The sequence below is a fragment of the Oryctolagus cuniculus genome, chromosome 8 (assembly GCF_964237555.1).
Source record: "Oryctolagus cuniculus chromosome 8, mOryCun1.1, whole genome shotgun sequence".
Lineage (NCBI taxonomy): Eukaryota > Metazoa > Chordata > Mammalia > Lagomorpha > Leporidae > Oryctolagus > Oryctolagus cuniculus.
This window is the reverse complement of record NC_091439.1, coordinates 9,650,838-9,668,310: the sequence shown is the minus strand read 5'-3', so window position 1 is coordinate 9,668,310 and position 17,473 is coordinate 9,650,838. Positions and strand designations below refer to the sequence as shown.

Here is a 17,473-nt window from a genome sequence, read left to right as displayed (position 1 = left end):
AATGTGGTACAGGTATAAAGATAGCCATATAAATCAATGGAATACAATGGAAAGTGTAGAAATAAACTCATAGCTCTATTGTCAACTGAATCTTGACAAGGCTGCCAAGACCACTCAATGGGGAAAATAGTGTTTTCAACACATGATGTTGAGATAACCTGATAATTACATGTAAAAGAATGAAATTAAACTCTTACCTCAAATGACATGCAAAAACTAACTCAACAGATCCAAGACCTACATGTAAACTAGAACCATAAAACGTCTAGAAGAAAATAGGGATAAATCTTCATGACCTTGGGTTTGGCAACAAATTCTTAGACATGACATCAAAAGCACAAGCAAAACAATGAAAAGATAAAGTGAACTTCAACAAATTAAAAACTTTTACATCAAAGAACCCTACTAAAATAATGAAAAGAAAACCTACAGGATAAAGAAATATTGGCTAGTCATGGATTGGGTAAGGGTATAGAATCTGAAACATATAAAGAAACCTACAGGCTGACCCTATAACTCAACAACAAAAAGATAAACAACTTAATTCAAAAATAAGCAAAGGACTTGAAATGTAAAATGGTGTAGCCACTTGGAAACCAGTTTGATGGTTCCTTAAGTTTAACACAGAACTCCTAAAAGATCTAGTAATTCCACTCTTAGCTATATACACTATAGAAATAAAAACATACATCTACACAAAAACTGTATATGAGAATTCATAGTAGAATTATTCATAATAGCTGGGCAGTGAAAACGATCCTGACGTCCATGACTGATGGATGTATAAATACATTATTAACGACTACCCAATGGAATAAGCCAAAGAGGAATGCTGATATGAAGGCACTTCAAACTTTGTAGGAATACAGAATTAAAAAATGTTTCTTTTGGTCAAAAAGATTTTTGAAGTCATGCATGCATAGTTTTGTCATAGTATGCATTTTCCAAGTACCGCTGTATGATATAACACAGATGAACCTCGAACACATGCTAAGTGATATGAACAAGACTTAGAAGGCCACATATCATATGATTCCATTTATATCCAAAGTCAACAATGAGCAAATCCATACAGACATGCCAGAGACTAATGGTGGTCAGGGGGCAGGGGAGAAGGCAATGGGCAGAGCCTACCTCACAGGTTTAGTTTCTTTTAGGGTTGATGAAAATGTTCCGGGAATAGTTTGCACCCTTTGTAAATACCCTACAAATTACTACAAAAAATTGTTAAAGGTTAAATTTTGTATTATGTGAGTCTACCCTCAATTTTAAAAAAAGTCTGATTTCGGTTTTGAAGAGACGAGAGCAGATCTGGGTCACTGCAGCTGGTTCACTGTCCTAAGCCCGTCTTGGGAAGCAAAGGCCCTGAGTGAAATCCTTTTGAAGCATCAACCGCGCCTCACTCTGAGATGCTCCTGCTTGGGTTCAGACGGCGGCGGCTCAGACTGAGAGCTAGCTGTGTGTGAGGTGTGCGGCCCAGTGGAGCTCAGCTCTCCAGAGGGAGGAGGCCCCCGGGGGGGCAGGACAGACCAGAAGCCAGGAGGAGTTTATTGATGCTGACAGGTGGTCCAGTTTGTGTTCACCAGAAGGGGAGCCTGGCGGGGCCACACGCATCCCTAGCATGCAGAGTGGTCAGGGCCTTGCAGCCAGCTCTGAGGATCTGCATGAGCACTAACAGTGGATCCTGGTGGCAGAAGTGGGGACTTGCTAGAGGCAGGACACTTGCTAGTGGTATGAGCACCTCTCCTCTGCACCCCTTAACATTCTCATTAGCAAGGGGCCTTGGCAAGCAATACGACAGGCTTTCATCATCATTTGTGTTCCCGGGACCACAGACCTGGACTCAAATGGCTGCTTTAAGTGAAAAGAACCTCTTAGATCACTCACCACTATTCCCCCTTTTCCTTCTAAACGTGGACAATGCCGCCCTGGCAGTCTAACGAGAAGACAGTGTCGGAACACAGGAAGCAGATGACAGGCTTCCGTCTGCCAGTGCCAGTCAGCAGCAGGCAGCATCCTGCCTTGTTGTTAATTACCCGATTTTATCACCCTTCAGCCGCTTGAGTTGTTTTTAAAGATTCACCCCTGGCAATTAACTGCAGCAATTTATCTGGAATATTGCATGCATTTGGCTTGAATACTCAATGAGGACCCCTGTTTCCAAGCGGCAGCATTGAATTCCTACAATCCGAGATGGAACAATAGAGCGCATTCACGCACACACCTGCTAATTTTCCGAGGCCTCTTACTGATTTGTAAATTGTATGAATCCAAAGAACCATAATGACTGGGCATAGAGAAAGTGCTCAAAATGTGGAGAGAGTGCTCAAAATGCAATCTATACCGCTTCATTCACCTCGAGGAGGTTCGAACTCTTCGGACAAATCTTAAGTGCGATTTGATGAGATGCACTTGCTAGAAAGCAGGGGGAAGATCTTCATTGGAAGGCTTCTTTGACGGCAGCAGCATCTCTAAGAATGAGGCTGTGGGGCAGCCTGTGGCACCCACGAGTCTTCACTCAGCAGTAAAGGCAGCCAATGCATCTGCAGGAATTCTTTTCTCATTTCTCCCTTGCGCAGCGACAACAGATTTCTCTTCCCAAAGCTTCTCTAAGATGGACGGTGCTAGTCGATGCAAGTGCACAGCAATTTAAAGAGCTGACCTGTCTCCGCTGGTAGCACCTGGTCCCCGGGGAACCCAAGCCTGGACACCTGGGAATCACTCTACGGGCTTCAGTTCACCTGGTCACCCAGCGCATGCCCTCCTCCTTGACAGTCCTGCTGGCCGGGGTCAGGGCCCCTCTGTGCATTATTCTAGCAGCTTCCCATTTGGCTGTGCCTCGGGTTCTTCTCCTCTGAATGCACCCTCCCTCACATCTCTGGCTACTTAGAAAGGAGTTGAATGCACATCCAGCCTGGGCGTTCCAATGCTTAAGATCCTACAGCAACTCCCAAGACCTAGGAGGCACTCAAAATCCTTCAACGGGGCCGGCGCCGCGGCTCACTAGGCTAATCCTCAGCCTAGCGGCGCCGGCACACCGGGTTCTAGTCCCGGTCGGGGTGCCGGATTCTGTCCCGGTTGCCCCTCTTCCAGGCCAGCTCTCTGCTGTGGCCAGGGAGTGCAGTGGAGGATGGCCCAGGTGCTTGGGCCCTGCACCCCATGGGAGACCAGGAAAAGCACCTGGCTCCTGGCTCCTGCCATCGGATCAGCGCAGTGCGCCGGCCGCAGTGCGCCGGCCGCAGCGCGCTGGCCGCGCCGGCCATTGGAGGGTGAACCAATGGCAAAGGAAGACCTTTCTCTCTGTCTCTCTCTCTCACTGTCCACTCTGCCTGTCAAAAAAAAAAAAAAAATCCTTCAACGGCACCCGGACCCTCCACGCGGACCCTCCACGCGAACCTCACTAAGCCATCATCACGGCTCCCCGGCTCCCCGGCTCCCAGGAACTCTGAGCTGACATGATAATGACGGTCTCTTCGATTTTTCTATTCTCCCTGCAACTGTGTGCCTCCTGCACAGAATACCAGCCTCCCTTCGTACTGTATATACTGTGGTCCTATGAATTAAAAACACACAACTTCAAAGAAACTCATAAATATATTCACATATATGTCAGTTGCTTTCAAAACATCAGATTCGATGGTCATCAAACAGTGAGCTACCTGTGGCCTTAACAAAATGTAATCATGTCCCTAATATTGCCCATTTAGATTATTTCCAATTTTTACTAGAATATAAAAATTACCATTAACTTTGTAAATCAAATTTTTATTCTCACTTCTGGCTATTTTCTTAGAAATCTTTCTGCTAGTGAAATTACTAGATTAAAAGATGAGAAGCTGTGTAAAACATTCATTACATTTTGCCAAACTGACACATTTTCTGAAAAGTAATTTATCCTTCTACACAAAACTTATGAAAACATCTCAACATACACACTTTCAATAGTCCTGGTTGTTATCTGTTCTGAAAACTGCAACTAATTTGAGAAAATGTCAGTATTTGTGAGGCTTAACATTTAAAAAAAAATAGTTATTTATTTATTGGAAAGGAAGAATTACAGACAGTGAGAGGCAGAGAGAGAGAAGTCTTCCATCCACTAATTCACTCCCCAAATGGCCAAAACAGCCAGAGCTGCACCGATCCAAGCCAGGAGCCAGGAGCTTCCTCCAGATCTCCCACTTGGGTGCAGGGGCCCAGGGACTTGGGCCATCTTTCACTGCTCTCCCAGGCCACATCAGAGAGCTAGATCAGAAGTGGAGCAGCCGGGTCTCCAACCGGCCCCTATGTGGGATGCTGGCACTGCAGGCAGCGGCTTTACCTGCTATGCCACAGAGCCGGCCCCAGCAATTTTTTATATGATTATTGGCCACTTAGATCTCCCCTGTGAATTTTCTGTGTACTTTGCTTACTATCTTTCTGATGTTCATATTTTTACTAATTTGAATTAAGGATTTGCTGGAGTATTTTAATTATGAATTTCACAGTTACTATCATAAGTTGATATATATATTTTTCTATTTGAGAAAGAGAGAGCACATATACTTCCAACTACTGATTCACTACCCAAATATCCACAAGAGTGGGGACTGGCCCAGGCTGAAGCTGGGAACTGGGAATGCAATCCAGGTCTCCCATGTGAGTGATAAGACCCCAGTTACTTTAGCCATCATTGGGGCCCTCCAGGGTCTGTATTAGTAGGAAGCTGGAGACAGAGATGGAGCCAGGAACCAAACTCAGGCACTCAGGTGACACAGGTGCCTTAACTTAGCTACTACGCCAAATGCCTGCCCTAAAAGTTGAATTCCGACCAGTGTTCTTTTTGTTCTATCTTTACTAGATTTTGGTATCAGGGTTATGAGTGTATCATAAATGAATAGAGGGCCTTTGTATATTTTCTTATAATCCAAATATACATGCTAAGAATCATAAGGTCATTTTCTTTTTTGTTCTGTCATATATTTATTTGGTACTGCTTTTCTAACTTCTTGAATTGGATTCTTTGCTAATAATGGAAAAGACCTTAACTGGCAAAATTTCCTAGGTTGGGGTGGGCATTTAGACTTAGCAGTTAAGATGAGAGGGTTGGGGCTGGTGCTGTGGCGTAGCGGCTAAAGCTGCCGCCTGCAGTGCCGGCATCCCATATGGGCATCAGTTTGAGTCCCAGCTGCTTCACTTCCGATCCAGCTCTCTGCTATGGCCTGGGAAAGCAGTGGAAGATGGCCCAAGGGCCACTGCACCTGTGTGGAAGACCCAGAAGAAGCTCCTGGCTCCTGGCTTCAGATTGGCCCAGCTCCAGCCATTGTAGCCATTTGGGGAGTGAACAGTGGATAGAAGACCTCTCTCTCTCTCTGTGTAACTCTGTCTCTCTCTCTCTCTCTCTCTCTTTTTTTTTTTTTTTTTTTTTTTTTTGACAGGCAGAGTGGACAGTGAGAGAGAGAGACAGAGAGAAAGGTCTTCCTTTTGCCGTTGGTTCACCCTCCAATGGCCGCCGCGGCCGGCGCGCTGCGGCCGGCACACCGCACCGATCCGATGGCAGGAGCCAGGAGCCAGGTGCTTTTCCTGGTCTCCCATGGGGTGCAGGGCCCAAGCACCTGGGCCATCCTCCACTGCACTCCCGGGCCACAGCAGAGGGCTGGCCTGGAAGAGGGGCAACCGGGACAGAATCCGGCGCCCCGACCGGGACTAGAACCCGGTGTGCCGGCGCCGCTAGGCGGAGGATTAGCCTAGTGAGCCGCGGCGCCGGCCTTTTTTTTTTTTTTTTTGACAGGCAGAGTGGACAGTGAGAGAGAGAGACAGAGAGAAAGGTCTTCCTTTGCCGTTGGTTCACCCTCCAATGGCTGGCGCGGCCGGTGCGCTGTGGCCGGCGCACCGCGCTGATCCGATGGCAGGAGCCAGGTACTTCTCCTGGTCTCCCATGGGGTGCAGGGCCCAAGCACTTGGGCCATCCTCCACTGCCTTCCCGGGCCACAGCAGAGAGCTGGACTGGAAGAGGAGCAACCGGGACAGAATCCAGCGCCCTGACCGGGACTAGAACCTGGTGTGCCGGCGCCGCAAGGCGGAGGATTAGCCTAGTGAGCTGCGGCGCCGGCCCTGTCTCTCAAATAAATAAATAAATCTTTGGAAAAAACAAAAACGATGAGGGGGTTAAGACGCCCGTGTCCCACATTAGAGTACCTGGGTTCACTACCCAGCTCAGCTCCTGATTCCAGCTTTCCACCTATACAGCTGGGAGGCAGTGGTGATGGCTCCAGTAATTAGGTGCCTGCCACCCACAGAGAGACTTGGATTAAGTTCCCAGCCGTTGGCGCAGGCCTGCCCAGCCCTGGTCAGTGTGGGTATTTGGGGCATGGAACCAGCAGATGAGTGTGCTCTCTCTGTGTCTACCTCTCTCCTTCTGTCTCTGGAAATTCCAAACAAATTTCCTGGATAGAGATTTGACTTTAGCCTCATGCATTCAATAGATAAAGCTGCCACTTCCACATTTTATAAACAGCCCAATTTTGATATATTTCCCTTTAATTAAATAATTTAAATTATTATGAGCTTTTAAATGACATTTTGGGAACTTTCCATAAATAAGTGTTTCTAATATGATTTTAGGCATGGTGGTGCAGAAATTCGCTTTACACAATGGGAAAATAAAGTGGTGTTTGCTTTGTGACCTGGCATATGATCAATTTTAACTGCTCAAGTTCTCAACAACCCTAATAGTCTAGCTTAAAAGATTTTAGCACCTGCCTTTTCATTTTGGGGAGGCAGAGTTCTCTCGAAAGGAATTCTCTCTTGTCTGAAACTCATCCCGTCTTCTCCAGGCCCAGCGACACTATTCCAGTTCCACCTCTTACCCCTCATTTGGACAACTCAGGAAATTCAGCCTTTAGTCTCTGCTACTCTATTCTCCCATATGGGCTGCTAAAGTATTCACTTCCTCTGAAAGTGCAGATGTCTGTTTAACAGACTAATTTATTTTTTATTTATTTGAATAAATATATTCAATATTACAGAGAGAGAAGGAGAAACAAAGAGAGAGAGCGAGAGTGAGAGAGAGAGAGAGAAAGAGAGCTCCTCCATTTACTGGTTCACTCCCCAAATGGCTGCAATGGCCAGGCCAAAGCCAGGACCCTGGAGCTTCTTCCAGGTCTCCCATGTGGATGCAGGGGCCCAGGGACTTGGGTCATCTTCCATTTCTTTTCCCAGATGCGTTATCAGGGAGCTGGACTGGAAGTGGAGCAGCCAGGATTCCAATCGCACCCCTACGGGATACCACATAGCAGGTGGAGGCTTAGCTACCAACACCACAATGCCAGCCCCTTGACGTTTTTAAGGTTCCTGCACAGCTTGTGGAACTGAGGGCTAACCATTTCTTAATGGCATCCATAGCTCTTCACAATCTCCCCCCATCACCCTCCTAGGCCCACGTCTGTAATTGTCCTGTTCACCTGGGTCTCCAACCTCACCTGCCCTGTCTTCATGCTCCAGCTGCCCTGAGCTAGGAGCTATTCCCGAATTCTACAACATTCTTACTTTGCTTATTGATATCATGTTTCCAATTGTTGTTACTCCTCCTTCTGCAGGAAGGCTCATCACATCCCACATGGAGACCAGAGTCTACCACATCCCACATGGAGACCAGAGTCTACCGAGGTCTCCTAATGTTTCTGTCTCAGGTCAGGTCTCCAGAGAGCCCTGTTTTAAGGGGACCCTTTAAGGGTGTGTTGAGAGGATTCTTGCACCTGACCAAAGTGCCTTCCCAGAGCTAGTATCAGAATGTGAGTTCCAGATGGAGACTGACAGCCTTCCCTGAGAGCCTGTGTGGGAGAAAAGGACACAAGAAGAATGTTCGAACTGCCTTGGAAGGCATTAGAGTACTTTATAAAAAAAAAAAAAAATTCGTTTGAGAAGGAGAGACAGAGCTCCTGCCTGCTGGTTCACTCTGCAAGTGCCCACAGTAGGCTGGCGACAGAAGGCAGGTGCCTGGAACTCGACAGTCTCCTGCATGAGTGGCAGACACAATTACTTAAGCCTCACCTGCTGCCTCCCAGAGTGCGTGTTGGCAGGGGGCTGGGAAGGGAGCAGAGCCAGGACTTGAACTTGGGCACTCCAATAGGGGTCTGGGTATCCCAAGCAGTGTCTTTAATCGCTAGGCCAGAGGCCAGCCCCTAAAAGTCCTTATTTGCAAAATTCACATGGCAACTCTCCCCTGAAGTGCAATGTGTGGAAAAATCTCATAGTTATGAATACCCTAGGGTGCTTTCAATTAAATCATCACTGATAACGTAACCTATGATCTCTTGCTCTTAGTTTGGCCACCACAAAGCTCAGGATGCTACTTCCTCCATAATGAATCAAGCAGCTCTGTGACTTGAACTGCTCAATCCACAGTGTCTCCCCCTAGAGACACTGTAGAGAACTAACAGCTTTGCAGAGCAGTGTTCACGGAGCCCAGGATGGTGCCTGGCTGATTTGCTTGGCAAGGATGTACAGATTGGCTTCTAGGTATAAGATACTGGACTCAAGCTAGCGGTGTAGTGGACTTGGTCCCTGTCCTCCTGTGGCTCACATCCCACAGGGAAAGCTGGAAGACACAGAGACAGGCAGGCAGATCGTGGTGAGTGCCATGGGGGAAATAAACGGAGTGATGTGACAGAGGGTAACTGGGTGCATGAGGTGGCCTAGGCCACAGGATGCTGCACACACTGGATAGCTTGAAAGCTAAGCAAGATAGGGCCCAGCTTAGTACGCAGATGGGAGAAGCCTGGGTATGCAGGAGAACTTTGCACTGAGACCTCAAGGGTGAGAAGACGAGCGGGTCACTTAGTGCAGGAACAAAGAGCAGTGCTGGAGGAAGAACCAGGACAGTCAGGCCCCGAGGTGGAAAACCACATGGCCAGGTCCAGGAGGCCAGGGAGGCGGCAAAGTCACAGCCGGCAAACAGGAGGGGGTGCCGTGAGAGAAACAATACTACAGCTGGTCATTACTCACTGGCTGGCCTGCGAGGCTTCACTGTACACGGGGCTCTTCTTCTAAGCAATTTCACACTCTTTAGAAGTGGCCAATACAGAAAAAAAAAAAAAAGTGATTGCATCCTTAATCAGAAATAATTTTCAGAGCCAACATTTATCAAGAGCTTCCTATGTGCGTCACATGATTTAAACACTGGATCTTCCTATTAATCCTAGATGGGCAGCACTATTTTTGATTCCTTTGGACGGAAGTACAGAGAGGTTAATAAAGTTTTGCCAAAGCTGATACAGGGAATAAGTTTAAGAGGAAGCTCTGAGGCAGGCAGTCTGACTCCAAAGCCAGTGCTCTTGGCCACTACACAATACTGCCTCTCCAGATGATGAGGCTATTGTGAATTAGCTATTACATATATGTTGCATATGTTATATATAGTATATATTTAAAATGTTTACTTATTTTTTGAGAGTCACAAACACACACACACACACACACTCACACACACATACAGATACCATCCTCTGGTTTACTCTCCAAATGCCCACAACAGCCTTGGGGCAGGGTGAGGAACCCACCCCAGGTCTCCCATGATGGTGGCAGGAATTGAACTACTCAAGCCATTCCCCCTGCCTCCCCAGGGTCTACACTAGCAGGAAGCAGAACGGGGAGCAGGAGGCAGGATTGAAGCCTGCATACTCAGATATGGGATACACATGTCCTAACCAGTGGCTTAACTGCCAGGCCAACCCTCTGCCCCCACCCCTGAATTCGTTATTTAACAGTGCACACAGATCCTCCTGAGTGTATACCAGTTATTGTGCTTGCTCGTGGCACAGATGTGCTTGCAATCCATAATCTGTAGTCTATTCTCAGGGATCCACGCGGCTTCACATTTTATTTGTTATTAAGGGATAAGGTCGAAGGGAGCAGAGAAAGATCTCCCTCACAAGGAAAAGAGCTCTAACATTTTAATATCATTCTCTATCTGCAGCACTGATCCATTATTAAATCCATATCCATAATTTACTACACAGATGTTTATGTAGGTCAACGTGTGCCCGGCTTGCACAAAGCTACTGGGTAGCCCTGCTGGGAGCTACCAATAACATGCGCGAAGCAGACACAAGGAAGACTGATGTTTATCACTGAAATCATTCTGGCCAGAGAAAGTGAGCATGCAAAACAGTCTGAGGGCTGGTGGCAAAAACCTGCTTTAGTTACTCATTTTCCAGGTGGCTTCCTATTTCAATGTCTAATCAGCAATGTGCCCCCAAATTCCCCAAGGCCAAAACCGCCCGGCTCAGGGCAGCGTCTGCCATCGGCTTCACTTACATTGCCATCGTGGTTTGGGCAAGAGAGAGGCTTTCCCGCAGCCACAGCGGTGACCGTCTCCAGGATGGACGACTCCTCGACGTTGCTGCCTGGTGTTCGCTGCAGCACGTCCATCAGGTTTGTGATGAAGAAGTTGTTCTGGAGCGCGGCCACCCCTTTCTCGGGCAGGATGGAAGTCTGGCGGCACACTGGGCAGGAGAGGGTTAAACTGTGGGCGGGAATGTAGTTCTGCAGGCACCTGAGGCAGAGGGAGAGGTGGAGGAGGGTCAGAGGAGCGCAGGACAACACAGGACAGAGCCCCAGGTCTCCCAGGTACCACCCTGTTCTCACAGACTGAAGATGATCTCCTTCATAAGCAAAATACTTCAGGGGATATAGTGTCCTGGTGCAGCGGGCTAAGCCACTGCCTGTGACACCGGCATCACATAGGAATGCTGTTTTGAGTCCTGGCTGCTCTGTTTCCCATCCAGCTCTTTGCTAATGCACCTTGCTAATGGGATGGAGTTTCAGACTCCTGGCTTCTGCCTGTCTCAGCCCCGGCTGTTGCAGCCATTTGGGGAGTGAACCAGCTTACAGAAGATCTCTCTTTCTCTTTCCTCAAATAAATAAATCTTAAAAGAAAAATATCTATTTATTTAAAAGTCTGAGTTATGTAGAGAAAAGAAAAGACAGAGAGATCTTCCATCTGTTGGTTCACTCCCCAGATGGCCACAATGGCTGGGGCTGGGACAGGTTGAAGCCAGGAGCCAGGATCCAGGAGCTACTTCCAGGTCTCCCATGTGGGTGGTAGGAGTGCAAGCACTTGGTCCATCTTCCGATGCTTTCCCAGGCACATTAGCAGGGAGCTGGATCAGAAGCGGAGCAGCCAGGACACAAACTGGCACCCACGTGGGATGCCAGCATTGCAGGTGTCAGTTTTACTTGCTACTCCACAATGCTGGCCCCAATAAATCTTTCTTTTTTAAGGTTTTTTTTTTTAATTTAATGAATACAAATTTCATATGTATACCCAATAAATCTTAAAGAAAAATTGCAATAATCAAGAGGCAACCTGTATCACAGTGGCCCTGCCAACCAACCAGGCAAATGGTTATGCTCAAGGAAAAAAAAAAAAAAAAAAAAAAAAACGGTCATTGGCTTCTGCAGCCTTCTCTAGAGCTTGGGCAGACAAAGTGTCATCCATGGATCAGCATCTTTGGCCCCATCAGGGAGGTTTTTAGAAATGCAGACTCCTAGGCCTCAGCCCAAGTGCCTACCACAGCCGAGCCCCATGTGACTCCTATACATAGTCAGCTTGGGGAGGCACTGGTCTACATCTAGCTTTGGCTCATGAACGTGTGGACTTCTACAACTGGGAGAAACATGGCAAGTGCTTTTGTTAGCAATGAAACTCTCTTTACATAGAAAATCATAGTTGGACTTTAAGGACTCATCAAAGTGGAAACGTTTGGTTGAAGCAGGGATGGTCATCCGGAGTCAGAGTGGACAGGGCCCCTTCTCCTTGCCTTGCCTCAACAGGTGTCAACTTAGTTAATTTCATTAAGGAAATGAACACTTCATGACTGACATATTTACTGCTCCATGAGCTCAAAGTACTTGCAGTGTGCCTCTGAAGGAGGTGCTGTCACGATCCCTTAGGACAGATGAGGAAACACAGGCAGAGTAGGCCAAGGCACTTGCCCAAGGTACTCAGTTGGCCCCCGGGCGGAGCAGGAATTCAGACTCAGGCAAACTGGACACCATAACCTAAGCATTAAACAAGGAGTGTATCCAGTGCTTTCTAGTTGCTTAGACAGAGTTAGAAAACCACGGATTTAGTCCCATTCCCCTCATTGTGCAGGTGAGGAACTAACACGAAGAGGCTCAGCGATCTTCTCTGTGCCATGGAGGCAGCTAGCGCTGAATCAATTCAGAAGTGAAACAGCTTCTGCTAAGGTTGCGAATGGCATCTAATCCAGTCCTGCCCAACCAGGTCCTCACCATCACCACTGCCCTCTCCTGCCCTCACTGGTTTGCACTTTCATCTTTGTCGAAAGACAAAGGAGAGGCAGAGAGATCAAGAAAGTGACAGACACAGAGACAGAGAGCCCTCATCCACTCCTTAATTACTCACAACAGGCTAGGACCAGGCCAGAACAAAGTCAGTGTCCAGGAACCCAATCCGGGTCTCCTATGTGGGCAGCTGGAACCTGGTCACTTGGATCATCACTGCTTCCTCCCACAGTGTGCATTGGCTGGAAGCTGGGGTCAGGAGTAGGGCTGGGCACAGACCCAGGTGCTGTGATGTGGAACACAAGCATCCTAGCCAGCACCTTAACCAGCTGCTGGCCCCCTTGTCTTTTTTTTTTTTTTTTTTTTTTTTTTTTTTTTTTTTTTGACAGGCAGAGTGGACAGTGAGAGAGAGAGACAGAGAGAAAGGTCTTTCTTTTGTTGTTGGTTCACCCTCCAATGGCCGCCGTGGCTGGCGCGCTGCGGCCGGCGCACCGCGCTGATCCAATGGCAGGAGCCAGGTGCTTCTCCTGGTCTCCCATAGGGTGCAGGGCCCAAGTACTTGGGCCATCCTCCACTGCACTCCCTGGCCACAGCAGAGAGCTGGCCTGGAAGAGGGGCAACCGGGACAGAATCCGGCGCCCCGACCGGGACTAGAACTCGGTGTGCCGGCGCCGCAAGGCTGAGGATTAGCCTAGTGAGCCGCGGTGCCGGCCAGCCCCCTTGTCTTTATGACACAACGCTCACCTGATCCTCCAAATGTCTGTCTGTTCTGAGCTCGTCAAGTTTGGATTAATCAAAGGTCTACCACAGACTTCTCTCCCTGGGATAATATATCCACGTGCACGGCTCTAAGGACCACAGTCCCACACTCACCCTTCTTTCCACAGACGTCTCCCCTGGGCCCCATATTTGTACACCAACCCATCAGCAAAGTCTGCCAGTTCCTCACTATCTTTCTAACCTCTCCAGGTCTCTTGTTCCCTATCATACCATCCTTTCTGAGACATTTGCAATAGCCATAAACCTGTTTTGTTGTCCTCCAACTTTGTACCCTCTAACCCTTCTCCACGTTCCACAGTGACCTTTGTAAAATGCAGAACCAATCAACCAATCTTCCTCCACTCCCATCTGAGCTGGAAACCCTCCCATGACTTCCACTGCTCTTACATGAAGACACTCACGGCAGCATGGATCACCCACCTATAGGATCTAGTACCGGTACCTTTTCTGCCTTTCCCTCCATTAGCTGTGTGCCAGTCACAGGGGCTTCCCTAAGTTCTCCCAGCTATCTTGGTCCCTCTCACGACAGCACCTCTGTACTACCTGGAATTCTTTCTGCCTACTCATTCCCCTTTATTTAATTGCCACTCATCTTCGGAGCTGCTCCTTAATCACCGCTTCTCCAGGAAAGCCTTCCTTGATACAAACACTTATGAAGTTTCCCATGAATTGGCGAGTGTCACTTGTCCCTGGCTTAATTTCACAGTAATCTTTGCGATTAGGAGATTCATGACTGGCTCCGCTGCTAGGCAGTAAGCTCCACTAGGCCAGCATCTGCCTGGTTTTGCTCTCCTCCCAAGCCTTGATGACGGTGTTGTGGAGGATGGGGCAGCAGGAGGGGGACTGTGAGCAGAGGTTCCCGGAGCAGCCAGTGTGTACGTCTGACAGGGCTTGGTCTCCTGACAGTGAGGCGATCTGTGAAGATCTGTCTCCATAGCACCAACCATTTCCCACTTTAAGGAAAGTTGCCAGCACCTCTAAAAGGAAATCATTTTAATGTGCATGATGCTCAGACATTTTAGTCCTATCACCACTGTGACGGGCTCTTGCAAATCTGTGCCACTAGCTAGCTATTGGTTGGGGAACGGAGGGTAGCTGGGCCCAGACCCAGGGCAGCTCAGAAGTGCTCCTACTTGCCAGAGTAGGGAAAGAGGACCCAAAACACAGAATGGGCACTTAACTGTGGGGACTGGTGCGGTTCTGCCAGGCCCAGACTGTGTGGCTCTCAGCGCTGTGTACATAGTGCCAGGCTGTGCCGACTGCTGTGAATCAATTGATCTCACCATGTGTGCCCTCAAACACACACACAATTAGCTGCTGTTCATGTTTAGTTACACCCATTAAGCAACGGAGGGAAATCACTCTGTTTAATTAGTTTGGAACATGAAGGACAAAGCACTTAAGCCAAAGTACAAAATGAAAAAAGTAAAAAGTATTAGGGCCCTAATATGTCACCAAAGAAACAACAACCAAAAAAAAAAAAAAAAAAAAAAAACCAAAAAAACAAAACAAAAACCCATATCCATACACACATACACACACACACAGAAAATCCCACAACTCAAAACAAAAAGCCACAATGACAAATCTACCTTTTCCCTCCATTCATCACCACCACCAAGAGTGTGGCTATTATTTTGCACCTGAGACTTCCAAAGTAAATCAACTTGAGAATGCTCAGAAGGTAAATGCAATCAACACAGATGTAAAACCATTGGAAATACTGACTCCCTGTGCTCCACAGCAGGAAGTAAAGAATTTTAAGTATGAGTGCTAACCAACAATAGAAAAGGGAACAGGCACTGCTGCTTGGGACACCTGCGTCCCATATGGGAATGCCTGGGTTCAAGTCTCAGCTCTGCTGCCAATTCTAGCTTCCTGTTAAGGCCGACCTTGGGAGGTAATGGGAGATGACACAAGTATGTGGGTCTGTCACTCATGTGGGAGACCTGGAGTGAGTTCCTGGCTCCTGGCTTCAGTCTGGCTGTTTTAAGCATTTGCAGAGGAAACCGGTAGATGGGAGATGGCTGTCTATTTCTCTGTCTTTCAAAAAAAAAAAAAAAAAAAAACCCTTAAAATAATAATTTTTAGAGTATAATAGGAAATGTATTTAACAAAAAGATTATAAAACCTAATAATATATTTACTTTTTTTTAAAAAAAGATTTATTTATTTATTTGAAAGACAGAATTACACAGAGAGAGCAGGAGAGACAGAGAGAGAGAAAGGTCTTCCATCTGCTGGTTCACTCCTAATTGGCCACAATGGCCGGAGCTGCGCCAATCAGAAGCCAGGAGCCAGGAGCCAGGAGCTTCTTCTGGGTCTCCCACATGGGTGCAGGGGCCCAAGAACTTGGGCCGTCTTCTATTGCTTTCCCAGCCATAGTAGAGAGCTGGATTGGAAGTGGAGCAGCCAGGACTCGAACTGGCATCCACATGGGATTTTAGCACTTCAGGTGGTGGCTTTACCTACTACGCCACAGTGCCAGCCCCAATAATATATTTACTTTTAAGAAAAATATGTAACCTTAATAAACAATACTTCAATTAGGTCATACACTAATTACTAATATACTTCTTATGCTTAGTAGCTTAAATGGTTAGTTAAACAATGGGTAGAAGTGTGTTCTGATAACTACTTAACATCTTTTTCCAAAAAATGTTATCCTCTTAAGAAGGATAAATATGGGGCTGGTGTTGTGGCAGGAGGTTAAGCCTCCTCCTGCACCAGGCTGCTCCACTTCCAATCCAGCTCCCTGCTAATGTGCCAGAAAAGCAGAAGATGGCCTGAGTACTTGGGCCCCTGCTTTACATGTGACGACCTGGATGGCACCCAGGTTTCTGGTTTCCAGCTGGGCCAGCCCAGGCCTTTGTGGCCATTGGGGCAGAGAACCATTAGATGGAAGAGCTCTCTCGCTCTCGCCTCTCTCTCTTTCTCTCTCTGTCTCTCCCTCTCTCTCTGTAACTCTGTCTTTCAAATAATAAATCTTTTTAAAAAAGGAAAAATTTAATAAAAAAACAAGGATAAATAAGGAAGTATCCTTTCTTTTCCCAGAAATCTTTTCTTTAAGGTATACAAATTTCATGCATTTCACAAATACAAATTTAGGGACACAATGATTCTCCCACCCTACCCCCCTACACTCCCACCCTTCTTCCTCCTCCCTCTCCTATTCTCATTCTTATTTTTTACTAAGATTTATTTTCAATTAACTTTATACACATAATATTAACCCTACACTAAGTACAGAGTTCAACAAATAGCATTTTTTTTTGACAGGCAGAGTGGACAGTGAGAGAAAGAAAGGTCTTCCTTTGCCGTTGGTTCACCCTCCAATGGCCGCCGCGGCCGGTGCACTGCAGCCGGCGCACCGCACTGATCCGATGGCAGGAGCCAGGTACTTCTCCTGGTCTCCCATGGGGTGCAGGGCCCAAGTACTTGGGCCATCCTCCACTGCCTTCCTGGCCACAGCAGAGAGCTGGCCTGGAAGAGGAACAACCGGGACAGAATCCAGCGCCCCGACCGGGACTAGAACTCGGTGTGCCGGCGCCGCAAGGCAGAGGATTAGCCTAGCTAATCCTAGCTCACTAGCCGACAAATAGCATTTTAAAACAAACAAAATACACTGTTCCTCACCAGTGGAGTCAAGGGCTCATCTCCAAGTGTCAATTTTACTTCTATGGATTACTTTACATATGTAGCAAATTACATAGTGAGGAAATTTATCATTACTTTATATATGGTATGTCAAGTTTTCTTCATCTAAAACATCCTGGTGTTCAAATGTGACATTAGTATACACAGGAGATCTTTGGGGAGGAAGCACTATTTCATCCATGCAGATGCATGCCCCAACTTGTTACATGGAAGGAAATGGTAGGTTTCTAACTAACCCTCACCAAAGACCCTCTCTGCGAGGGAGCTGCTGCTGGCAAAGATTGTTTCCCAAAGAAGAAAGGGATGAGCCCGCACTGTGGCACAGTGGGTAAAGTTGCCATGGGAGACCTGGAAGAAGCTCCTGGCTCCTGGCTTTGGAATGGCCCAGCTTTGGCTGTTGCGGCCATTTGGGGGGGGGGGGTAATCAGCAGATGGAAGATCTCTCTCTCTCTCTCTCTCTTCCTTTGCCTCTCTATAACTCTGCCTTTCAAATAATAAATAAATCTTTTTTTAAAAAAAGAACAAAGGGAAATTAAAATAAAATTTTCTTCTTCAACTATTTATTTAATGCTCTCTTGTAGAAATGAATCAAGAGTTACTGCTTTGCTTCCTCCCACTTGGAATTGTTAGAAATAAAGTAAATTACTGGCAATTGGTGATTCTGCCTCTAGACGTCCACAAGAAGACGTTCACCGTCTCCCACTGGGAACCACAGAATTCTGGGAAAACACAGGGGTGGGGGAAGGTGTCA

At 47.2% G+C, this 17,473-nt stretch overlaps 1 protein-coding gene across 9 annotated transcripts in view; it reads right to left on the bottom strand.

Annotated features, from left to right (window-relative positions):
* The window catches only part of TRIM2 (tripartite motif containing 2), a 183,991-nt gene that overhangs the window by 48,307 nt on the left and 118,211 nt on the right, over positions 1-17,473 (bottom strand). For all 9 annotated transcript variants that reach the window (XM_070047374.1, XM_070047378.1, XM_070047377.1 and 6 more), the window contains exon 3: positions 10,294-10,531. In XM_070047374.1, coding sequence (XP_069903475.1) covers positions 10,294-10,531 — 238 coding nt within the window. The remainder of the gene's footprint in view (positions 1-10,293; positions 10,532-17,473) is intronic.